Source organism: Crocodylus siamensis, chromosome 4, assembly GCF_052110815.1.
Source record: "Crocodylus siamensis isolate JL-2025a chromosome 4, ASM5211081v1, whole genome shotgun sequence".
Taxonomy (NCBI): Eukaryota; Metazoa; Chordata; order Crocodylia; family Crocodylidae; genus Crocodylus; species Crocodylus siamensis.
This window is the reverse complement of record NC_143398.1, coordinates 76,497,687-76,524,429: the sequence shown is the minus strand read 5'-3', so window position 1 is coordinate 76,524,429 and position 26,743 is coordinate 76,497,687. Positions and strand designations below refer to the sequence as shown.

Below are 26,743 nucleotides of genomic sequence, written 5' to 3'. Positions count from 1 at the left end.
ATAGTGAAATGTATTCGTTGTTATACCATCCGTTATTTCTATGCTATATACAAAAGACTTGCTCCCTTGAATAGCAGCAGTAACAAACTGCTCCCAAGCAGTTTCCTTCAGCAGAAACATCACATGCTACCATCTTTGTACATTTTGTTTTAGCAGATTTTGTTTCAAAACATTTCTAAATTTTCTTTCAAATTGAAAGTTTGTTTCTTTGTTTTGTCTCAATATCGTGTTGCTTTTATGTTGTCATGCATAATATGATATAGCATCTAATGTCAAGCCATGTCCTAATTCTGACAGGAAATTTCACCAAATTCAATATGATTCAACAACAACGATACAGCTGATTTCATCAAGATGGTATTTTCGAACAGAAGAATATTCTGCCTGAAATTTTCTAACTAGCTCAGCAAGGTCTGCCTCCAGGATGCTTAAAAGCAAGGAGTTACCCCCAAGACAGCTTCTTACTGTCTCATTTCTGGGTTTATGGTAGCTAAAGCAGAAGTCATTGGGCCATTCTTCTTTGTGACACATTCAGGAGTTCCAGGGAAGTGATATAGACCAGGGGTGTTATAGAATCATAGAAAATTAAGTTTGGAAGGGACCTCAGTAGGTCATCTAGTCCAACTTCCAGCTCACACCAGGATGATCCCAAATTAGATCCCCAGCCAAACTGTGTCTATCCAAGTCTTAAACACCTCCAAAGATGAAAATTCCACAGCCTCTCTGGGTAACCTGGGTTCCAGTGTTTACTACCCACCTAATGAGAAAATTCTTCCTAATATCTAACCTAAACTTCCCAGCAGCAAGTTGATACCATTGCTCCTTGTTCTGTCATCTGTCATCACTGGGAACAGTCTAGCTCCATCCTCTGTGGAACCACCTTTCAGGTAGTTGAATCTCCACTCAGTCTTCCCTAAACTAAATAAGCCCAGTTTCCTCTCATCATAAGCCATGTGCCCCAGCCCCCTCACCATTTTTGTTTCTCTCCAGTGGACTCCAATTTGTCCACATCCTTTCTCTAGCGGGGGGCCGAAAACTGAACACAGTACTCCAGATGTGGCCTTACCTGTGCTGAATAGAAGGGAATAATTACTTCCCTTGACCTGCTAGAAACACACGTACTGAAGAGGCTCAGAATGCCATTAACCTTCTTGGCGACAAGGGCACACTGTTGGCTTGTATCCAGCTTATTGTCCACTGTAGTCCCCAGGTCCTTTTCTGCAGAGCTGCTGCTCAGCCAGTCAGCCCGCCAGCCTCTACTGGTGCATGGGATTGTTCTATCCTAAGTTCAGGACTTTGCATTTGTTCTCGTTGAACCTCATGAGATTCCTTTTGGCCCAATGCTCCAATTTTTCTTGGTCACTCTGAATCCTACCCCTACCCTCCAGTTTATCTACTGGTATCATCTGCAGCCTTGCTGAGGGTGCCTTCTATGCCATCTTCCAGGTAGTTGATGAAAACGTTGAACAAAACTGGTCCCCAGACCAACCCCTGGAGCACTCCACTTAATACCGGCTGCCAACTAGACATCAAACCATTGATTATTATCCTCTAAGCCCGATGTTCCAGCCAGTACAGTCTATTCATCCAACCCATACTTCCTAGGCTTATCTTCAAGAAAGTTGTATGAAAAGTCTTGCTAAAGTCAAGGTAGAACACATCCACTGGTCTCCCCATATCCAAAGAGCCAGTTGTCTCACTATAGAAAGAAATCAGGTAGGTCAGGCACGATTTGCCCTTGCTGAGTCCATGTTGACTGTTCTTAATCACCTTCTGCTTCAAGTGCTTAGAAATGGATTGCTTGAGGATCTACTCCTTGATTTTTCCAGGGACTGAGGTGAGGCTGACCAGTCTATGGTTCCCTGGATCCTCCTTTTTTCCCTTTCTTAAATATGGGCACTATGTTTGCTCTTTTACAGTCATCTGGCACCTCTCCTGATCACCATGAGTTTTTAAAGATGATGACCAATGGCTCTGCAATCTCATCAGCTAACTCCCTCAGCAACCTCAGATGTATCCCATCTGGCCCCATGGATTTCTACATGTCCAGCTTTTCTAAATAGTCCCTAACCTGTTCTTTCACCACTGTTGGCTGCTTATCTCCTCCCCGAATGATGCTGCATGGTGCAGTAGTCTGGGAGCTGACCTTGCCTGTGAAAACTGAGGTGAAAAAGGCATTGAGCACTTCAACATTTTCTGCATCCTCTGTCACTAGGTTGCCTCCCCCATTCAGTAAGGAATCCACACTTTCCCTGATCCTCCTCTTGTAGAAACCCTTCTTGTTACCCTTTATATCCCTTGCTAGCTTTAACTTCAATTGCGCTTTGGCCTTCCTGATTTCATCCCTGCATGCCTGAGCAATGTTCTTATATTCCTTCCTAGTTATTTGTCCAAGTTTCCACTTGTTATAAGTTTCCTTTTTGAGACTCAGTTTACTAAAGAGTTCCCTGCTAAGCCAGGCTGGTCTTTTGCCATATATGCTAGTCTTCCTTCACATTGGGATGGTTTGTTCCTGCACTCTCAGTAAGGCTTCTTTAAAATACAGCCAGCTTTCCTGGACTCCCCTCCCCCTCAGTGTGGCACCCCAGGGGATCCTGCCTATGAGTTCCCTGAATGAGTTGAAGTCTGTTTTTCTGAAGTCCAGTGTCCTTACTCTGCTGCTCTCCATCCTTCCTTTCCTCAGGATCCTGAACTCAATCATCTTGTGGCCACTGCTGCCTAACTTGCCATCCACTACTACATTCCCCACTGATTCATCCTTGTTTGTGAGCCGCTGGTCAAGAAGAACAGAGCCCCTAGCTAGCTGCTCCAACACTTGCACCAGGAAGTTGTTCCCAACAATCTCCAAAAACTTCCTGGATTGCCTTTGCATTGCTGTACTGCCCTCCCAGCAGATGTCAGGGTGATTGAAAATCCCCATGAGAACCAGGGCTTGTGATTGGGAAACTTCCACTAGCTGTTTAAAGAAAGCCTTATCCATCACTTCCTATAAGAGACACCCACTGAATATCACCCTTGTTGCTCTCCGCTCTAACCTTAACCCAGAGACTTTCAACAGGTGTATCTCCACTTTCATACTGGAGCTCTGAGCAATCATATGGCTCTTTTACATAAAGAGCAACTCCTCCTCTTCTACCCTCCCTGTCCTTCCTGAACAGTTTGTACCCATCCATAATTGCACTCCAGTCATGCAAGCTATCTCACCAAGTCTCTGTTATTCTGATCACATCATAGTTCTGTGACTGTGCAAGGACTTCCAGCCCTTCATGCTTGTTTCCCAGGCTCCGTGCATTCATGTAGAGGCACCTAAGTTAACTGGTCAATTGCCCTGATTTCCCAAAAAGTATGAGAATAGCCTACTGTTGCTCCCTCCTGCTTGCTCTTCCTCTAGGTCTCTCACTTCCCCACTTACCACAGGGCTTTGTTCTCCATTCCCTAGTAAGTTTATTTTAAAGTCCTCCTCACTAGTCAGACTTATCCCAGGTCAGATCCATTGGGATAGTGGCAATGCAGTATATCCAGTGATTTCAGTGGGGATCTGGTGGTGGAAGGATCTTTGGCCAGTAGCAGCAGTGCTGCCAAGCATTGGTGGCCAATGTCTGGCAGCTGCAGAGTGAGCACAGTCAAGGAACTATGATGTATCTATACAACCCTTACTCATCCCCCTGCTCACAACAACTGTGTCCATCAGGATCAAAGGGTTCTATATTCTGCAGTAGACCAGGCCCCCTATCCCTGACCCCAAATCCCAATCGGCCAGATGGTATGACTCCACAGGCCAGATCTCTTATATACGCAGTAAGATATACCCAGTAAGCTTTCACCCTGCATGATGAAGCATTACTTGTATGCTCTGCAGGCTGTGAAACCAGGACCTTTCTGCTTCCTTCTAAATTCTTAAATGCAATTCTTAAATTGCATCTCCCATACCTTAACAAATATCTCCTTTCCCAGCTATTCCTCACTGTAGAACTGCCCAAGATCAGACCCTAGAAACCTTCCTTAGGCAGTTGCTATTCTTCACAGTTCTACCATTAACACATGGTAGAAGGAAAGCTTTTGGAACTCAGATGCTAATGTTGAAGACAATACCATCAAAGTCATTCCACAACAATTCCAGTAAAGACTACCACCAACTTATCAAGAGGCCCTAAAAACCTCTAAGCAGATAGAGACAACTAAGTGTGTGGTCCTGAGGAATGCCAGATGAAATTTATAAGTATGGTGGAAAAAATCTCTCACCAACTACATGTCATTTATTATGAAAATCTTGAAACATAATCAGATTCCCAGTGACTTGAGACATGCCAGAATTGTAAAATAACCATATTCAGGAAAGGTGATATATTGGATTGCAGCAATTTTCATGGTATCACATTCTGAAGGTCCTTGCCCCCGTTCTCCACAAAAGACTTACTTTCCACACTAAGGAAATTCTACTCAAGTCCCAGTGTCATTTCAGAACACTCGGAGGTGCAATAGATATGATCTTTGTTGATAGGCAACTTCAGAAGTGCTGTGAGCAACAGTAAGATTTTTACATGGTCTTCATTGACCTGACTTCAGTAATGTAACTTGGAGTGTGCAAGGAAGGCAATAGTCCTGGGGGGAGGAGGGGGGCACCAGAATTGCCCCTATCCCCATGAAGTCTGCACCTTAGCAGCAAAAGCAGCCCCACAGCATTGCTTTTGTAGCAACAGTAAGGTGCAAAGATCCATGTTGCTCGTCAGAGCAACAACCAGGGAAGTAGAGAATTCTGTGCCTGTGGTTATGGCTATGGCAGATGCAGCAGCCACAGACTGATTGTGAGTCCCCAGCATAGGTAGAACTTTTGTCCCATATCCACCCTGCCCCTCCAACCACACTTCTCTACCACCCTTACCCTCACTCTCCCACAGGGTTTGCCCAGGGTTTCCTCATTAAGCCAAACTAAGGATTCTGATTCCATCAACAGAGACGCCCTATGGAAGATTCTGATGAGGAGGCCTGCCAAAATTTGTTACTACCACCAAACTTCCCAACAAACTATGACACGACAGCAGCTGTCCTAAGTAATGGACCCCTTCAGTGTTAGAACTGGAGTCAAGTAAGGTGTGATTGAACCAACACTCTTTTCCATCTATATCACAGCTATTCCACATCTCAGTACTGAAACATCTGGAGTCAGTATCCAGTATTCTACGGATAGGAGTATCTTCAACATCAGTTGGTTATGTGATGAACACCTCCATGACAGATCTTTAATAAGGTGATGATTGTGTTGCATGTGCCCATTTAATTGAGTTTCAGGGTACTTCATTTGCTTCTGTGAAGTCTATGAAGTGCTTGGACTTACTGTCAACTTAATGAAAACCCAGTTACTTTACCAACCTACCCCACACCAATCAGGTGCTACTCCATCAATTACAAAAAGAATTTGAAGAAATTTGAGTATTTCACCTACCTGGGTAATCATACCTTTTCCAACAAGTAAACAAAGATGATGAGATGCAACACCAGATAAAATCTGCTAATGCTGCCTTGGGTTGTCTTTGAAATCATGTCTTGGATGATCATGACATTAGGACCCAAACCCAACTTTTTCTCTCCCAGGCTGTTGTCATCTCTGTCCTGTTGTATGTGCACGAAACTTAGATGGCACGTCAAAAACACCGGGAAGATATTCAACATTACCATCAGTGGTGTCTTTGGAAAATCCTATATATCAGTTGGATGGACAGAAGGATGAATTCCAGGGTTCAGACTCAAGAAAGCACCACCAGCCTTGACATCAGATTTACATGGCACCAGCTTTGGTGGACAGGGCATGCCATAACGATGCCTGACAACTAGCTCCCAAAACAAGTTTATTCTCCCAACTCAGTCATGGTCCCTGTTCTAGAGCTGGGCAAAAGAAGAGACTCATCGACACCTTGATGCCCAAGATGAAGAAATGCAGTATCTGGGAGACTCAAGCACTGAATCATCCATAATTTTGCCATGATGTATAGCAAGGCCTCGATCATTTCAAGCAAACTCGTTTCACTATGGAGGTAGATAGATGAGAGAGACAAAGAAAAAGGGCCGTGTCATAACATCACCCTAAAATCTACTCTTTCCTCCTGGAAGTACTTGCCATGTCTGCAGTCAAGCATGCAGTTCTCAGATTGGCTTCCTCAGTTATCTATGGACTCACTGATGACTTCTCTATATACTGGAAGACTGTCAGCCTTATATAGAGGAATTGCCAACAATGATGGCAGCTGTTCTTTATAGAACATCATATATTGCCTATATTTTTCTTAAAACCTGTTTGTCAAGTACATGTTCTAGTTATATTTTCTGGAGGCAAGGCAAGTTCTCAATAGAAGTGGTGGACAAGACTAGACTAGTGCTGACCCAGAATCCATTTTGTTGTTACTCATAATTATGGGTACATTTCTTCTCTCCATCTGCTCAGTCCTTTGCCCTAAAATATATGATAGACAGATCTGGCATTTAATGTTCTTCTCTCACTCTGGTGCATATGGAATGACTTTTTTGGCTTAAGTTGAGGCAAAATACAGTGCCATTCAGAGAAGGTACTGTGTAAAACTGGGTGCATCTACATGAGATGACTTACTGTTCAGTAGCGTAGTTTACTACACAGTAAGCATGCGCGTCTACACATGCACACGCTTACTGCAAAGTAAACCTCGGTAATTGTGAGTAAATTTGCTACCTGCAAATGCAAGTAGCAAATTTACTTGTGATTACTTACTGCGCAGTAGTGCTCATGTAGACACCTGACTGGGAGCAAATCTGCACCCTGTCAACCAGGCACCAGAGGGCAGGAGATTGCTCCCTGCCCCCAGGAACTGTCTTCTGCTGGGGCAGGCTCCAATACCAGAGCTCAGGTAGGGACTATGTCCCTCTGCCCTGGCAGTGGGTATTTCAGAAAGCATAAATTTTGTCATTTTGCACTCTGGTTAGTTGTGCAGAGCAAATGCAACAGAGAGCATCAACTAACTACTTTATTCTTGTGCGTGAGCAACAAATCAGTTATTGCATTCCAATTAGAGGCACCTGTGAAACCCCAGCATTGCTACTGGCATTGCTCAGGTTTTCATTTAGGTTGTCATTTAGTGTCTTCATTTGAAGACAGTGGGGAGCTCAGGTGTAGCAGAGAGTTTTCAACCTACCAAATATTCATTATGGTGATGGAGTCCAAGATGGAAAAAATCCAGGTCAGCTCTGTTGATTCAAAATCAAATTGCTGAGTAGGTATTTTGGAGGGTGGGGAGGAGTGGGGTTTTTTTAATAAATGAAGCACATTTGTTCTCAGATAGAAAACATGACTCTCCGTAATACTCCCTTTTAGAATAATAGAATCGCGGTTGCATTTTCATTCCCATCACATAAATGAAAGCAGACTATTACCTCTATAGTTAGAAAAATTGCACACAAACATAGGATTGAAGAAGAGCCCTGCTGGGTCACTGTGTACAATCCCCTGATGTTGGAGGAAAACATGTTATAATCCCATTTAGAGATCCATCATCATGTGACACCTCACAAGTATTTGACATGAAAGTGTGACCATACTAATTTGCTAATCTCTTTAGTTTTAATTCATAATTGACTTATATTAAGGCACAATATCTGTTTTCCTTCCAATGATGGCAGAAGTCATAGGATAATAGGAAAAAATGGTGAGAAGGAACCTCATGTGAGCCAGCAGCCTGCTCAAGGCAGGACTAAACTATCCCTGACTAAGCTATCCCCATCAAATGTCTATCTAGCCTGCTCTTGAAAATTTCCAGGGATAGAGATTCATCAATTTATATAGGTAGTCTGTTCCAATACTTGTCTTCATAGTCTGAGAGCTCTTCCTAATTTTTAGCCTGATCTTCCCTGATCCAGTTTGATGCCAGTGATCCTACTCCTGTCCCCTAGAGCCAGAGGGGATCTCAATTATCCCTTTAGGTATATAATCAGGTCCCAACTACTGGCATAGTTAAAAAAAACCACCTTCTTTTACTGTGAATGCAATATGCTGTTGCAAAAGTAGTTATGCCAGCATAACTTGTTGCAGTTTGGTGAATCAAAACAAGTTATGCCTTATGAATTGTGTTGTACCAGTATAACAGTGCCTCTATGAGGACTCTTCCCAACAAACCAACACACCTCATTAACGTAAATAAAAGACAAGGATTTAGATCACCAATACTAACATTCTTTTAAGAGAAAATTGCAAAATAATATTATATCAAATAAATAATGGTTCATATAGCTTAACTAGCAATCCCCCTTACTGGAGATGTGAACTATACTGGCAAAAGGTCTTCTCTGGCTTGCACAAACCACCTTCACAGTGAACTGACACTGTTATGGCCAGTTGACATTCTTACTGGTATAAGTTAGGTCAACATGAGTGGTTTAGCAAACGTAGGTGTCAGTAAGGGACATGATTTCTGCAATTCCTTGTCTACGTGGCTGTGCCAACAAAAATGTGTAGTATAGATGTGCTGTTAATCTATGGTTTAAAGATTTTTCTCAACAACCATAATAACTACTAGAGATTTATTTCTTCTTAACAAAAACTGAGACTAAGAGAAAAATTGATTGCCTGTGTTGATTCTTATTGAGTCCATTTCTCCTGCCTACTATTCCAAAGAGACCACACTTCCCACTTGAGAAAAAAAGGGGAATTATTTTATTAATTATTAAAAAGGGGGAAAAAGGGGGCAGACAAAGGAAAGTAGCAAAACTCTAAACAAACACTAGGGTAGTTTTGCTATCATAAAGCCAAGGCAAATGTTACATTTATTGTACACATAACATTAACCATGCCATAAATAGCAACCATGCCACAAGTTCAGCCAATTAATGGTGCAATAAAATAAGAAAACAGCCACAAAGATAGTCCACCTATAATGGAACATCTACATATAATGTGGAACATCTTTGTAGCTAATTTGCTTTGTGCTTTAAATTAAACATGTGGCTAGTGGTACTGCCACACCACATCTCAGCACTCCCCATGCCAGTGACGATGATTGTCAGCATCAGAGGGGGGTAGTCTCCATCTGGTCAGAAACTGGACTGCCCCAGTTTTAACAACAGAATGGTTTATGCAGTGATATTTATGGTGAGGTAAATGGAGGCTAAGTTGCATTGGATATAGCAGAGGAATTTTGACTAGTGCAGTCATAATACAGTTTCTATTCATGGACTACTGTAACAGACAGCCATATCAAATTTCAGGTCTGATAGTATGTGTCCATTCACCCCCCTTGCATTGATTTAAAGTCTGTGTTTCATGTGAAGCACAAGTGATGTCCATAAGTCAGTGCATAGCAATGACTATCTTGAAGTAGCCTTCCTCAGTCTGCCCCAAATCTACTTTTATAATTAAATATTAGGAATATTCTGTAGGCAGAGACTTACTTCTTTTGTTTAGCTTTGCAAAGAAAAGGTTTACAAGTCTGAACAAAAATAACATGAATAGAAATCAAGTTGTTCAGAAACTTGCACTTATAAGTATTAATAAGGGTTATGAATAAATGTATTTTGTGTGACTAATATTTTAATACTTCGAGCTGTACCCTGTCCCTCTCATACTGCCAAAACACATTTGAAACTAGGCTATTTTTGGATCACTGTGTAAGAATGCAGATTTATTCAGATGGCTATATCTGCACTTGTTTTACACTTTCCTATATACATCCATGAGAAAAAAAATCTGCATTTAATGTCAGTCTTAACACTGAAATCAGCAAGAGCCATTCAAATGCACCAAGGGCTGTAACTTGAAATTCAGCATGTTGTGAATTAGTTTGGCTCTTATCCCCCAAGTCCTACAGCATTTACATACACAATTTAGATTGGGCACCATGTATTTAATGTATTGTTTCACTGAAACCCCAGAAGCTCATTCTAGAGAAAACTCTATTGGTATAGTTTAGGTAAAAATGAGAGTAAACCTAAGTTAAGGGGGGACCTAATTTATCCCATTAAGTAGGCAGTTAATAGAAGTAATGTGTTGAATAACGTAATGCTATTTTACATACTTGCTTTTCTCACCAGATAACATGCTTTAAGAATGTATGTCACAATCACTGAATGTTAGGAAAATCCTGCTTAAAACTGACACTTCTTTTTGTAGTATGCCTTATCCTTTTAGCAATGTACTTCCTCAGTGTCAGCTTAATAGCTATTGTGTCCTGTATGTAAAACTATGCCTTGTCCTTGCAGGGGACTGAAATCATCAATCTAATATGTTTTCATATATTGAACTAGTAGCTAGGACTAGGTAAGATTAGAAATATAAGTTCATGTTGTGCTTTCAATATTAGTTATTGCTTATTGTAAATGTATGTCTTATTCATTTTTATCATTCATGAATGACACATATCCCTTTTATATAAGTATAGGACTGATTCTTCAAATGGAGTTCCTTGTGCCTCTGTGGGTCAAATCAAGACCTTAAAAACATAATACTTGCCTGTTTAGTGAATTCAGTTATGTTCATCTGGATTGATTGATTAATTGATTGATTTTTACAGATTGTAGCTTTACGTGAACAAAATGCACATATTCAAAGGAAAATGGCATCTGGAGAGGGACCTGCTGAATCGGAACATATTGAAGGAGTGGAGCCAGGACAAAAAGTTCATGAAAAGGTATGAAACATTAAGTTTTTGTTCTTAAGACAGGACAAAAAGTAACTTTGAAATAAGATTAAAATACTTATTAGAATTGGATGCCCAGCCCAGTTTGTTCCACACAGATTGTTGGATCCTGACTATAGAAAGTTTCTAATGTATGTAAGAGACAAATAATGCAAACCAAAATGTGGACATGCCACCTCAGTGATGAACTGGTGCAAGCACCTACTCTGGACACATTCAAGAAGAGTTTGGATAATTATCTTGCTGGCATTCTCTGACCCCAGCTGACTTCCTGCCCTTGGGCAAGGGGCTGGACCAGATGATTTCGCAAGGACTGTACCTTCCAGTCCTAATGTCTGCAGAATCTGTGAAATCCATGATTCAGCCCTATCTCCTGCAATCTTTGCCACTATGACTTTTATATTGCCCCACCTAGAAATTATTTTTTCCTATAAGAGAAACTCAGGACAGGCTACTGAAAGTACAACAGATCACTTGACTCTTGAGAATTGCACTAGAACAGCTAAAATATTGTCTTGGTGGAAAAGTAGATCCACAAATCAGAAGATCATTATATCTATTGTTCTGTTTTAAAATTTACTTTTCACTGACAAGTAGTTTAGTCAAATATACTAAATATTTGCAGATCTTCTCTTTCTGATATTTTGTTGTAATGCTTCCTTATCATTCTATTCCCACTCTTTGTTTTTGAACTTCTAATTAATGCACACTAGTTTTTGCACTTAATCAGTGTACACTGGGTGTGTCTACACATTGCCATATGACTCTGTTACTTCACCGTGCTTTAGTACTTCCATTTGCCCGTACTGCCCATACTGCACAATGTGGGCAGCGCATGGTTAAATTTCCCTGCTCTGTCGCCATAGTGGCGCGCTATAAGCAGGGAGTGCACTGCTATGGCAATGTAGCTAGTGATCACGTGTAGACCCACATGATCACTATGTCACTGCAGCATGCCTTACAGCAACATAGTGCACCGCTACATCACCGTAAGGCAATGTGTAGATGTGCCCACTCTGTCCTAATTTTGGTAGCAGCCTTTAACTATCTGAAGAGGATGGAACTAGACTTGTCAATGGTGACAGATGACAGAACAAGGATCAATGGTCTCAAGTTACAGCAAGGGAGGTTTAAGTTGGATATTAGGATGATAAAGCACTGAAACAAGATACCTAAAGATGTGGTGGAATCTCCATCCTTGGAGGTTTTTAAGGGCTGGCTTGACAAAAGCCTAGCTGGAGTGATCTAGTTGGCAATGGTCCCACTTTGAGCAGGGGATTGGATTAGATGACCTCCTGAGGCCCCTTCCAACCCCCATTTTCTATGATTCTATGATTCCAAAAACTATAAAATAATAATAGTAGTGCTTAGCATTCCTACAGCTTGGGTATTTTATCTTGTCAAAGCACTTTACAAACAATAAGTTAATTCCTGTCACACATGTGTAAAATCAGTAAGTAGGTATGAAGAGAGTAGTAACACAATGAAAAAAGGATCAGATTTCTAAAGTTATTAGGCACTTAACTGTCTTTGAACTCAATGGAAGATACTTTGCTTTATGTGCCTAAATGATGTATATACCACTGTGTAACTTGTTTTTGGCATCTAAACACATTTCCAATTCTGTTTTACCCTTTAGTTAAATAGACTGTTCCTGGTGCATACACCAGTCAGAGAACAGCCCGCCTGTTGTTTATACTAGTAGTTTAATTAGTGGTTAAGGTACTTTCTCAGAGAATGGAAAACCAAAGTTCTAGGTCCCGCTTATGTTGGGTTTAAATCTGCATCTCCTACACCTAGCAAAGAAGACTAATCACTGAGCCGTAGTAAGGCATTGCCACCTCTTGTCTGTCCAGTAGGCAAGTAAATTCTCTTTTTGTCCTGCAGCTACCTGACAGAGTGCAGGTCTACTTAGCATTCCCAGTGTAACTACATGAGTTTGTGGTGACAAAGCTGGGTCACAAACTCTGTGTGTAAGTGCCAAAAATGGCAGTTGGACAGCTGCATACATACCATTTAGACCTATAAGATGAAATAGGATTTAGCTCTAAATGTCCTTAAAAATTTGACTTGCACACTAGAAGTAGACATCTCCAAATGAAGCCAATCAGCTGTGCCAGGATATGTCTCTCTCACAGCTGATCTGTTTCATTGGTCAAAAGAAATGTTACCTATTGTCCTGACTATTGATGGTGCAAGACAACAGGTGTTATGTTCTCCTAAGGTTTGAGGGGCTCAGTTTGCATAGGAATTCCCAGTGTGTGCAGGATCAAGCCTCTCAAGGCCAAGGAGCACCTACCCAGGGCAACTGAAAAGCAGGGGAGGCTTTGAATCGCTGGCATTCTCACACCATAAAAAAAATAGAAGTTGGTCATAGAACAGTAGTACCAATTGATGCCGACTTCATTGCAGCCATAAATTGTGGGCGTTTTTAGAGTGACAATGGGGTATGAATGCCTGTTTGCTTGGCCTTTAGACAACCATAAAAATATTTATGGCAGCACAAAGACAACAAAACACAATGCATGTTTCCATCCCCAGTGCTTTCTCCAAGGTCTCAACAAGACCTCTTAGTATGGTTTTAAAGAGTAAATTCTTTGCTTGTGTTCCAAGTATTACCTATGTTCATAATAATTTTCCTGGACACATCAGGCCTCTTCTGAAAGGTGTTCATCCCTTGCACCTCAGCCTCATTTCAGATTACATTCAGATTGAACACTGTGACTTCCTATAAATATACAAGATTAACAAGATGTAAGATTTTACAGTATCTACATTTTTATAAGCTTGTCTACCTAGTAGTTTCAGTTACAAGACAATATTTTCATTCAAATGAGAAACAAATTGACATGTCACCCTTCTGTGTGAAAATGCTTGTGGCCTTATTATAAGGGCTTATAGCTCTGGATGAGAGTGAAAGGTGGCTGCTTCTTGGTTGCAGGTGTTTTTTTCTGATAATATTTGTACAGCATTCGTGACGGACACTTTTGGATCTTACTGACTGGTACTGTACCTGAAGTGAAGTGGGGCACCCACAACCTTAGCTATAGGAAAGAGGTTTTTATTATCTCAAGGATGAATGAATCAAAGACACTCACTTCTACCAGTGGAAATTTCTGGGAAAGGCAAGCTTGGGAACAGTCATTCTGGGAGAGGATATTTACAGATATTTATCTTGCAGATAAATATTACAGATATTTATCTGTAATATTTGCAGATAAATATTACAGATTTATTTCAGATATTTATCTTGCAGCTGCCTCTTCTCCCCTTCTCTCCCTGCCTTCTCCAGACTTGGGTGATCCCTATCTGTAGAAGGCAAGTGGAGCAGTGCTTGCTCCATTCCTCTGGCCCCCATCAGTAATGCAAAAGTAGAGAAAGATTCCCTGCGCCATTCCCAGACTGGAGTCTGGGGAATGGTTGGGAAGCAGCCACCTCCTCTGCTCTTATTCACTGTCTCTTAACACTCCTTCCCCACATACTAGCCTTATGGTTAGACTGAGTAACACAGCACTATAACATGAACACATTTAAAACAGAAATATTGCAATAAATCCTGTAGGGCTGTGAAACTGGAGAAGAGAACAAGATAAACAATTAACAGAAAACAAGAAGCTTTACTAATGGAAGATGAACACCTATCAAAAGGGAAGAGGGTCATTTTCCCTCCTCCTGTAGGTGAAGGAAGAATTTCAGTAATTACGTAGATTATAGCATGCCATAACGTCAGCATCAGTGTTCAGTCCTTGGCTCTCGTTGCCAATTCCAATTTATGAATTTTTGTTCCAAAGCTCACCTTTTGAAGGTATTTTGTAAATTTTAATCATTGATATGCATGCTTCTTCCCTCAAACCTGATGAAGTGTACTTTGCATTTGAAAGGTTGTCTAACTTTATCCCAGCCATATAGTTAGTCCAATAAAAGCTATCACCCGCAAAGCCTCTTCCTTCTCATGCAGTTCCTAGATCACTACAACATCACTTCAACATCACCAATAAATCCCACAGACAACAGCAGTTGGCAACACTGAGTAACAGACAGTGTTTTGAAGCTGAATATTAATTCTTATTTCTTGATATTAAAAAAAGATCAAGTCACTCAGAAGAGATAAAAATGGTTCAGAATTTTGTGGAATCAAGATTAGAAGTGTGGGAAGATGTAGGGTATATGACATGTATGTAAAATGTAGACCAATCTGTGTGAGGGGTAGGGGAAGGGAGGAGCAGGGCTGGATTGTCAGAATATAATCTCATTTTCTACAGTTATCAGAGTTAGCCTTTGGTCAAAACCATAGAGATACCTTGCAGTAATTTGCCAGTAAGTCAGATTATATTTGTCAGTTCCTTCAGAACTCTGGCCAGCTATAACAGTAGTTTTATAGGGCCATAAAACACTGTACTTTTTACTTCTTACTGACAACTGGATCTGCAATTTATATACATCACCCCACAGGGACCTGACAAAAAAACAGAATGCAAGAAATAAATGTCTTACTGGCAGAAACTAGAAAAAGAGAACTTTTATTAAAAAGTAGGAATTAATGGAATGTGTGTATTTCAGTATCTTAACAGCATGCAAACATGCAGACATATCCTCTATTTCTTCAGCACTTGATTAATCAGTAAAGAACTGAAGATCAGGATTAAGTAACATAACTTTTTAGATGTGTTAAGCATAGCTTGCAAAGAAAAAAACAAACCCGGTGTTAAATTTACCTTAAAGGAAAGGTGGGGGAAGATGTGAGAGATGAGGAGGAAGACAGTAAGCTAGAAGGACTTGGCAGCTGCTCTGGAAAGGAGCAAGCCCTGGGTTCTGGCTTAGACCCATGATTCTAATGGGGCAGAAACTTCCTCGTTACCCTTTATCAATTTCATGTAATGACCTCTCAAATGCAGGATGCAGGGCCTCAGCTTTAAAAGGTGGGCTGGACAGTGGATTTAATCATGCTTGCCTTGTAGCATGGTGCTTAGAGCAGTGTCCTAGTCATCTGGGGGTGTGGGTGGGGTGGGAGGGGGCTTGCACCTGGGTCTTCCACTTCCAAAGTGCCCCAGGTGCTGCGGTATTGAGACTAAGCACTGGAAGTCCTCTTTTCTGGAACTCGTGGTTGGGCACATACATACATAGCCAAGTACCTGCCCAGCTTTATGTGGCCTACTGCACATGCTCAGTGCCACGTGGGCACTTACTTACATATCCCCACTGCAGGAGCAATACAATCATAAACTGTGCTTAAGTGCCAAAAATGCCATTGATGTGGCTGGAAAACTGCCATTTTGGCACATAAATGGCAGTAGAATTCCACCCCTGGAGTCCTTATCTGGAGGACTTGTTGGCTGTTGTTTTAAAGGACAAGGGGCGCCTGTGTTGGTTGCAAATTGTAGAAACAAATTGTGTGATATATGAAACATAGTGGGACAATACGATTCTTACCCCAAAAGGTTCATCCTTTAAATTAGAGCTATATAATACATTTTAATGAAAAATGCAGTTGATAATGTGATAATCTGCTAGTCTCTAACTTCTTCCTTTAATTCATTAATATTTGTAAGCTAATTTGGAGAAATACGTGTTTGAAGGAGATTTAAATTAGGACTGTTTGATGCACTGGTAGTAGCAGTAATAGTAAGGAGCTCTGAGCAAGGACTGTAGAAGAGAGTGCAGCCAGGTTATTAATCTACTTAGTAATGCATGAGCAGGTCTCAAAATTCCAACTTTAAAGAATCTTTAATAAGACACTGGATTCATGCATTAAGAGGAGTAACAGAATATGTGTGTATGGTATATATGTGTATGTGTATAGCTCATACTTGTTGGTTCATCATAGAATCGTAGAGGTAGGGTCGGAAGGGACCCTGTAGATCTTCAAGCCCGCCCCCCCGCCTGGGCGGGAGAAAAGACTGGACTCAAATGAGTCCAGCCAACTAGTCATCAAGCCTCTTCTTAAAGATCCCCAGGGTAGGAGCCAGCACCACTTCCCTAGGAAGTTGGTTCCAGCTCCTAGCCACCCTGACTGTGAAGTAGTTCTTGCAGATGTCTAATCTAAATCTACTCTCTAATAATTTGTGTCCATTGTTCCTTGTCATGCCAGGGGGCGCAAGGGGAAACAGTGTCTCTCCTAAACCCTTTTGGTCCCCCCTAGTGAGTTTATAGACAATCATCAGGTCCCCCCTCAGTCTTCTCTTGTGAAGAATGAACAGAGGCCTGATCAGAGATTAAGACAGCCTTTACAAATGACAGATTAAATATATAAATGAACTTTTTAGTCAAATCTTGCTTGCTTTCCAAAAATCAGCTTACTGAGCTCTTCTTTCTAAGTTCCTAGAAATCCATCTGTCTCTCACCTCCCCACTTATCCCATAAAATCCATCTCATATATTGTGTATCATGCTGCTTGTTCTTAAGAAATCTAGGACTAGATCTTATTCTAGCTGTTAGGGGCCTAAGAGAAATCTCATTCCATCCTGCTCAAGACCAGGAAAGTCAATTAACACAACAAAAAATTCCCCCCATCCCTACTCCTCCCGCATGCACTTTGTGATCATCTTAAAGCTAAGACGATGGCATGCCATGTTACAAAAGTGCCTACCTTTATAACATTAACATTTCTTCAAGTATTGAGTAGGGTAGAATAGGATCACACTCAGGCACCTTAATCCACTTAGGTACCTAATGGGTGGAATAAGATCTAGTCCATACACTTGAGGATTCAAATTATATGTTGACTTAAAATGGATTGCCGCGCTTGACTGAGTGATATGGTGCAAGAGGCAGACCTCTGACCTGTTATTCCATATACTGGATTGGCAGGACCACTAAAGAAGAGCAGTTGGTTAGAACAGAGGATTTTGTTGTATGTGGCCCATGGCCACTGAGCAGCTCCTGCTGTGTAAAAGCACAAGGTATTGTTTTATCTCTTCTGAATAAACTTTCAAAAGCTATTCCAATATATTTTCAGTAGTCTGTGAGGGTGAGGTATTTCTTGTGCAGAGAAACAGTTTGGAAAAGACAAGGAAAAAAGAGCAAATGCCCTCCTGAAAGGGGCATTGAAGACCATAGCACTGGAGAAACTTGTAGGTATCTGAAAGAAGAATAGAAGATAAGAACTGAAAGATGGATGGAACCAGAATAACTTGGAGCCTTTGAGGCAAAGATAAGAAGCTTGAGCTTTGATGGCTTGATGCAGACAGTAAAGGGAAGATAAAGATGGTGTTTGAAGAGAAAATTGAAATGGAGTATTGGGGAAAAAAGATTATTTTAACAACAGTGTTTTATGATCTTGAAAGAAAGGAAAAAGTTTCAGTAGAGAGATTTCTGTGAGAGGGGGAATAAATTATTAGAGGTGTGAGGGAATTCTTAGAAATTGCAACGAAGAGAACTAATGCTAGATGTGGCTCCAGTAAACTCAAAACAGAAGGCAGTGGAGCAGGCTACAGAGGTAACAGCCTTCATCCATAAGAAAAAAAGAGTCTTTCAGAATAGTTTGAGGCAATTTGAATATAGTGCTGTTATGTGGGTTTTTTTGGTTTGCTTGCTTCTTTTGTTTGCATTATGATTTATTGGTTATGATGATATTATTTTTGTTTGTACTTTAGTTGTCAGTTGCATTTAGGCCACTGTATTGCCTGTAATATACACACGCGCGCGCGCACACACACACACACACACACGTACGTTATTAGCTATGTATATATATATAAACAACATTATTAGCTACACACACACATATATATAGTTAATAACATTATTTATTTTATGAGCTCTTCCCTTCTTTCTTGTGTATCAAATCTCGTGCATCAGATCCACAAGCTGATTTTGGCACACTTCGTTTTTTTTTAACATTTCCTATAGTCTTTCACACAGTGATCTTGAAAAGACTGTGTTCTGACAAAGCACAGGGGCAGAGACCTGAGTCCTATTGCTCAAATCTATATCACAGATTTTCGGTGGGATTGAGTGCAGTCTCATAGGCTCAAATTAAAAAATATATACATCTAAGTGTCACTTCTTGATTTTGATACCCAAGACAACTTTGGAATCATCTATAGCTCTACCGGAAGTTTAGCCACTCATTTTTAGTACTCATGGGAACAAAAACAATGTAGGCATCCATGCGTGGGTACTAAGACTTAAAATGCCTACAGTTACATAATGCTTTTAAAATATGAGCCTTTACTTACCTATATTTCATATTCACCAAATTTTCTATCTTTAAAATTGAGTTCATATAAATCTATGTCATTTGGACATTGGGAGGTTTGTTTAATGTTTGGAAAGTTATTTGTTGTCTTTAGCTACTATTATAAAATAAATTTTATTAATACAAAATAATATTAGTACCTATATGTATTATATATACTTATTTATCTTTGATTATTTGGAACACTATGGACAAACATACTTAGCTGCTTTCGGGAAGGGAGTGCAGGGAGCTATAATAGCCTAACTGTTCCATTTGCATGATCCTATAGTGACACAGGTTAGCTAAACTGCCACAACTATGACATTCAGAAAATGGTTATAATTATAGCAGTTTTGCTACCCTTGTATTGTTATGGAATAATGCAGATATAAGATGGAGTTACTAGGGATATGCAAAGTGAATAGTATTTGATTCAGATTCTGTTTCAGCCTCATTCGGGGGACAGTGATTTGATTTGCTGATTCAGATCACTGTCCTGATTAGATTTGGCTGAATCTGAAGATTCAGTTCTGATTCTGAGAATCAGTGATTTGGCCATAGAAACAGCTTTATATGTTTTTTCTATGTACCTCGAGGTACCAGGCGTGGCTCGTTAACACTGAGATGGTGGAGCGGATAGAGCATCCCACAGGACCATGGGATGGTCCCCCATGTGTTTAGCACTGGACCCAGAAGTGGACAGAAAGTACTTCTGGGCCCTTCTGGGTCCACTGGGGAGCATGCAGGGGGGCCCTCATGCCCCCCCCCCGTGCTCCCTCAGCTCAGCAATCAGCTGCAGGGGGACCCCAAGTGACCCCCCCAGACCCAGAAGACACCAAGAGCTGTCCTTTGGTTTAAGTTTCAAATAATTGTATGGTTGAGATATTAGTGAAGTGATATCTCATACTACATTTAATAAATCTGCAAGAAGGTGCTCAGCCTTCATTGGACTGAAATCCAGCTGCAAGTGGCCAGCAGTTAATAGTCTGCCTGGCTGGAAGGCTGTGATTCAGCTGAAACTGCTGACTAGCCAAGGAGGGCTGAGCCACAAAGAGAAGTATGAATTGCATGAGCAGAGTGAGAGGGGAGGAGAGGACAGGCTGGTGCTGAGGAGAAGCACAGAACCGGAAAAGTCCTTTCTCCCTTCCTGAAGGAAGCCAGCAGGTTCTGGGTGGTTTGTTTGTCTTGTTGTTTTATTGCTTGGATTAACTGACTTGTTTATTATGCTGGTGAAGCCTCTCTGAGATGTATAAAAACTGGTTTGAAAGCCTGAACTGATCTGACTGACCTAGCTAAGGAAGCTGGGTGAGTGATCTGCTTACAGAATCAGTTGCTAGTTCTCCTATTTTTTATCAGTTCAAGAATGTTTCTTACTCTGTGGCATCAATTCCATCCTTGTATTTTGCTGCTCTTTTGCTCTCAGAATACTGCTCATCTGGTTTGATAGGGAGTTATCTCATTTTAAAGCATTATCCTTTTTGTGGGTTGTCAAGGTGCGGAAGAGTTTTATGTAATGAAATGGTATGGCCCTGCTCAAACTAGGACCATCCCCAACCAAATCATCCCAGCGAAGGCTTTGTCTACCCTGGTCTTAACAACCTCCAAAGATGGAGGTTTCCACAGCCTCTCTGAGTAACCTGTTCCACTGCTTTACTACCCTCCTAGTGATAATTTTTTTCCTAATGTGTAATCTAAACTTCCCTTGCTGCAACTTGAGACCATTGCTTCTTATTCTGCCACCTGCCAACAGTCTAACTCTGTCCTCTTTGGAACCACCCTTCAGGTAGTTGAAGGCTGCAATTAAATCACCCCTCAGTTTTCCCTTCTGCAAACTAAATGAACCCAGTTCCCTCAGCCTATCCTCATAAATCAGGTTCCCTGGCTCCTAAGCATTTTTATTACCTTCTGCTAGACTCTTTCCAGTTTATCCACATCCTTTCTGTAGTGCAGGGCCCAAAACTGGACATGGTACTCCAGATATAGCCTAACCAGTCCTGAATAGAGGAGAATAATCACTTCCCTCAATCTGCTGGCAACGCTCCTACTAATGCTGCCCAGCATTCTCTTAGCCTTCTTCACAATAAGGGCACACTGCTGGGTCATATTCATTTTATTGTCCACTGTAACCCCCAGGTCCTTTTCTGGAGAGCTGCTTACCAATCAGTTCCCAGCCTGTACCAGTGCATGGGATTGTTCTGTCCTAAGTGAAGGACTTTGCACTTTTCCTTATTGAACCTAATTAGCCTTATTTTGATCCAATCCTCCAATCAGGGCCCTGCCTCCTTCTGGTCAGCTGACTGGGGACAGGTGCCAGGGGTGTAGGTTGTAGCCATGTTGGTCTAAGGACATGGCAGACAGGGTTCTTTGGGTCAATCTGATATCTTTTAGTAGACGAAATGAATAGTTGGAGAAATATATCTTAGCAAGCCTACTGGCTGAAAACCCTTCATCAGGTTGAGGAAGCACCTGCAATTGGTGTGTGCGCTCTTCCTGGATGAAAAGGCAAAGCAGGCAAGAAAGTCAGTCAGTGAAAATGGAAATAGAGGTGTCAGGGGGTGAGGGACAAGCTAGGGTTGGGGGGAAGGGGAATGTACCCGGTAAAGTGGAGAGGTGCCTGGGGAGTCAGGTGTCTGGCAGATTGTAGTGTATCAGAATTCCAATGCCTATAATTGAGTCCATGACTTTCCATACCTAGGAGGTTGATGAAGTGCAGTTCATAGGCTCCTCTGTGAAAAGTGGTTTGTAAATTCAAACAAGGACTGAACCTCACTAACCTCATCACCAGAAGCCAACTTCCTACAGCCCAAAACACACTGAATGGATCCAGACCATACCATGACAAGATATGCAAAACCTGCGCAAAATATCTCCAGTATGGAGATATCTTCACAATACATATCTCCATCAGGGCACCAAATGTCCTGATGGAAAATATGTAGAAGACACCAAGCAACAACTGTGCACCAGAATGAGCACACACCAAAAATCTATCTAAGACAAGAACACCCAATTACCTGTCTCCAATCTCTCAGGCCTGATCCTCAAAGGGAATTTACAAACCACTTTTCACAGATGAGCCTATGAACTTCATAGTGTGATGGGATGTCACAACTTCCCAAGCAATGCTGAACACTCTCTTACTTGGAACACCGGTCAGTGGACAAGGCAGGTGTTCCTGGGCAACTGTGGGTAGATCCTGCCACATCTGGCCATGGCTTGCCCAGTAGGCCAAGGGGTTGCACAGCAGTAGCTCTATGTCCTCAGTGAGATAGGCAGCCAACAAGGCCTGAGCACTACCTGCCTGATGGTGAGTTCTAGTGCCTCTAGACCCCACGTTGGAAGCCATGCCCTTGGCCCACATTGGCAGCATCTGTAGTGGGGGAGGAGACTGGCTGGTGGATGGTGTGCTGGCCCTGCTGCTAGTGGCAACAGCCAGCATCAGGCCCTTGGGGCACTTATGGCGCACTGCAGGCAGAGCCCTTTGCGGCACGCAGCACTGCCTGAGTCTCAGGGGCTACATGTGGCATGTGAGCTGGCCCAGCCCACTGGTATGCACCTTCGGGCAGGACTGGGTTGATTTCTGCCACCACATGGGGCTCCCGGTACTGCATGCTGGAGCCATGGCAGCCACATGGAGGCGGGATCCAGCTCAGCCCAATGGCGTGCGGCTCCTGCCTGTGTTGCCGGGAGCCTGGGGTGGTGGCAGGAGCTGGTCAGGTCCTGCCTGAAGGCGTGTGCCAGCAGGCTGGGCTGGATCCATGTGTAGCCCCCTGCACTCAGGCAGTGCCGCACGCTGCCAGGGGGCTCTGCCTGCAGCCAGCCATGAGTACCTCGGGGGTCCACTGCTGGCTGCTGCTGCTGCTGCTGGCAGAGGGGTCTGAGAGCCATGGGGGACTCACCCTCCCACACAATCCCCCCACACAGCACACAGATCTCTTCATACCCACAGTCCCCACACCCATACAATCCGTACCCCCATACAGTTCTCTCACCCCCACATCCCTGCTTACCAGAATCACCCATGTGCCTGCCGCAGCCTCTCGGTCCTCCTGACTCTACTGCTGGCTTGGAAAGACCTGGGTGCCTCTACCTCCAGTACATGAGCACCGCATGGCTGCAAGGTAGCCTGCCTGGTCCTGCTGCTGTGTCTGGGCCCAGGGAAGACCTCAGGCAGAGTCTGAAGCTACCCAGGGCAGAGCCTGGGTGCCAGCCAGCTCTGAGCCACTGCTGCAAGTTGTGCCCTGTTTTTATTTCCTCCAGCATGCTGGAGCAGCAGGGGCATGTGGCAGCCATAGAGATGCTCTGCCTGAGTTCTAAAGCATCTCCTTGGAGGAACCAGCATCCAGTTGCTCCTGGGCATGCTCCAGGACTGTACCCTGCATCACTTTTTTCTGGCATGTTTACTTCTGATATTGGGATTCCCCAGCATCAAAATTAGAGTCCTTTTAGGGACTTAGAGACCTTTTTTTAGTTTGTGGCATACCTACTACAGCATCTCAAACTGCTGCAATGTGTCACAACAGACACATGCTAGCTTGTGTGGATGCAGCCTGTAAGGACTGGAACCTGAGGTTGTGAAAGCATGGCCAAAGCTAAGCTAGAAACTTGTGGCCCTGAACTGTGGGCTTCAAGCAAGAAGGGTCAGCTAGAGTAAAAATGGACAAGGCTAGGAGGACCATTCTCCAAAGTTCTCCTCTCCCCCGGGCAGCCTCCCCTGTTTAGTTATTACATCAAGACAGGGCAAGTGAGAATACAAAAAGTGAAGAAAACAGAGGGTGCTCGCGAGAGGAGACCCATAAAGGCACCCATCAACGTCTTACACCTGTCTCTAAAGCAGCCAGTCTTTGGAGTATAATATAGCATTTATATTGTAAAACCTATGGAGTCAGAAGCCAAACTTTCAAATACTTTTTAGGAATTCTCTTTAAAAACGTAATGAAATTCTGAATTATTCAGTGCATTGCTTTCTTTTAATTATTCAGTAGTACTGTACAGATAGATACACAGAGCTTAATTTAAGCACCAGTTAAATATGCATATGCTTAACTTCCTGCCTACAAGTACTACCATGGACAAAATCAACTTCACACACACACCTGTGTCCCCAGTCCCAAACACTGCTGAGGAGTCTGCTGTATCATTTCTTTAGATATTCTTGGAGCCTTAAAAGACGTCTTAAAACCTTGGTACTCTCCTTGGAAAAAAAAATAGATTTTATGCAGCATTTGTCAATGAATAAAATATATCTGTGCATGGTAGAAACAAAGTAAGGTCAGTGTAATATACATTAATATTCTGAACATTTTTACATTTAATTTTGTAAGCTACTGTTATTGTAATCAACTACCAGCATTTTCCCCCGTAACAAATCTTTTTCTTCAACACTTCTATAGGATTAAACTAGTAGTTCTCAGCCCACTGACTGCATGTGGCCCAATCAGGACACTGCCGTGGCCTATGTGACATCCTGTTAAAACATTTTTTAGACTAAATATGGAAGTAGAATATATTAACGGAAGCTAGGACATTTGATGCTGGTCTTGTCCTGTATCTGCACCTGGTCTTGTTTATATCTGTTCCTCCCTTACTGTTAGAGTATTTGTTAGGTATTTTTCTTACTCTGTTTAAAAGGGAAAGCCCTATAGAATTTTTAGTATTATGTTTCCATGTATTTATTCCCTTCCTCACTATTGAAATTTTGTCTGTACAAACAGCAGATTGCATTGCTGCTGTGCCTTTTTATTTAGGAAGGAAAAAAAATCCCACGCTAATGATGTTGGATTTCTTTTCATGCTATTCAGCAATAGGGAACAGGAACATAGATTTCCCTTCTCCTCCCACACACCATAATTTAAAGATTTTGTTTTCTGGACCTTTCTTCTTTTTTAATCTCTGTTGCCCTCTGTGGCACTTGCTCTCTACAGGGTATTTTTGAACTTTAATTTTCCAAACGGTGCTCCTCCTCTGTTGTAGTTAATACCATCACTGCCATCAGATTTGCTTGATGATTCTTTCATCTTTATTCTTTTTCTCATCCTGACTACTACTGCTATATTTGGACAGCTATAAAAGCTTTTTCATGGGAAGACACTGTCTTTCTATTGACTATGATTTCAATTTCTCAGCTTCTGCCATGACTTTGCTTTTTTGATGTAGCAATGTTAAATTCACTTTCAGTGGTATTATTGCTGAACTTTCTGTGGTATTATTGCCGAGTCTCTGCTTCTCTGACAGTATAATTCTATATAATATGCAGTTAATATAAATAGTTGTTTAAATTATTTTCCATCCAAGGTCTCTAAAAGTTTTTGGGTTTGTTTTTACAAGTTATTAGTGCATAAACATATCTCCATGAAGAAGGGGGTCATATCATTATTCTGGAGAAAGAGAAGCAAGAACTGTTTGTTTTAGGTTACACAAAAGCTATGTGGTAGTAACAGGAACTGAACCCCTACCCTCACTGTTACCTTAACTTTATTAACGATCACACTGTCCCTTGCAATTTTCAGTGCAAAGGTTTCTCTTCTGAACAGAGGACATCAGAGATGATGCTGACTAAAAGTGGAAGAAAAGGCTATGCTCACTGTCATATTTGTTCATCCCCTCCTTCCTGCTTTTTATCTGTGAATTTTTACTGTACCCAGGGAAGCTTCCAGAGTTCTTCTGCTGTTTCAGCACTGGAAGTCTTACAGCCCATGTGCTGTGCTTCTCAGTGGATGTGTCTACACAAACATTTCCTGCACAGTAAGTTACTGTGCAGTAACCAGCTTTTATGCAGATGTCTACACATGCAGGTTTTACAGTACAGTAATGCTGTGTGTTTACTGGCTTGGGACTAAAGTTAATTCCAAACTAGTCCACACAAACAGGGTTTCTGCGCGGCAGGCATCTACACGTGCCTTACTGTGCAGTAACTACTCAGGCACATTTACACATAAATTTGCTGCCTGTATCATGCAGGTAGAAAATGTATGCAAGAACCTTTAGAATCTATCTTGGCTTTGCTCTTTCCATTTTTCTCATTATCTCCAGGCCACTCTATGTTGGGATTATCTTCTTTGCTCCTTCTGTCTGGCTCAGACTTGTTACCATATCCTGTCCTCTCTTAACCTCAGTTTCCATATACTTTCAGACCTCAGCCTTGCTCTGGTTTTTTTGGATTTCAGAATTCTTTCTCTTTATCTCTACCAACATCAGTTCTTTGATATGGGTTTACCCTCCGCTCTACAGCGACCCTTGGATCTTCACACTTGGGTTATTACATGAAACCCAAATGTTATTAGAGTGAAAAGATTTAGTGATATTATTGCTTCCATGTAGAAATCTTCCACTGACTTCAGTGAGCTTTGGATGCAGCCCTTAAAAGCTCCTAAGCCCTTGCTTTCTTGATCATTGGCTCTTTTTCCTCTCTTTGTCTAACTTGATAACCAAATGTGGCTTCCCTGGACAGTGTGTTCTGGGTCTGTCATGAGTGACGGATGACTTGAAACATACTGGTACTTAGAATTCAAAAAGTTCCATTATCACAGCCCAATAGTACTATTGTGTACTATTTAGGGAAAATAATGAAAATAGCATGAAACTGAGTGAGGTCCTGTCATACCACAGTTTATGAATTTTTCCAGTTTTCTACTCAAAATTAATTTTTTAAAGCCAATATACTATGGGTCTATACGTATTTGGAACAAAATATGTAATTAATATTTAGGGTCTTGCAAAATGTCGTAAAAGCAAAAGTATTCTAGCAACATTATGAGAAAAACAATAGAGCTCTATGGGGTATACACATGGCCCCTTGGCTAAAACACTTCAGAGGTGTGCTCTCCAGCCAGGGGGTGATAAGGGACTACTCTTTTACTGCTTTCTGCCCTCAGAGGAGCCAGTAAGTGACTATGTCAGGCTCACTGACAGG

At 41.8% G+C, this 26,743-nt stretch overlaps 1 protein-coding gene across 2 annotated transcripts in view; it reads left to right on the top strand.

The window, feature by feature from the left end:
* The window catches only part of PPFIA2 (PPFI scaffold protein A2), a 600,314-nt gene that overhangs the window by 430,015 nt on the left and 143,556 nt on the right, over positions 1–26,743 (top strand). For both annotated transcript variants that reach the window (XM_090042615.1, XM_090042614.1), the window contains exon 7: positions 10,527–10,643. In XM_090042615.1, coding sequence (XP_089898741.1) covers positions 10,527–10,643 — 117 coding nt within the window. The remainder of the gene's footprint in view (positions 1–10,526; positions 10,644–26,743) is intronic.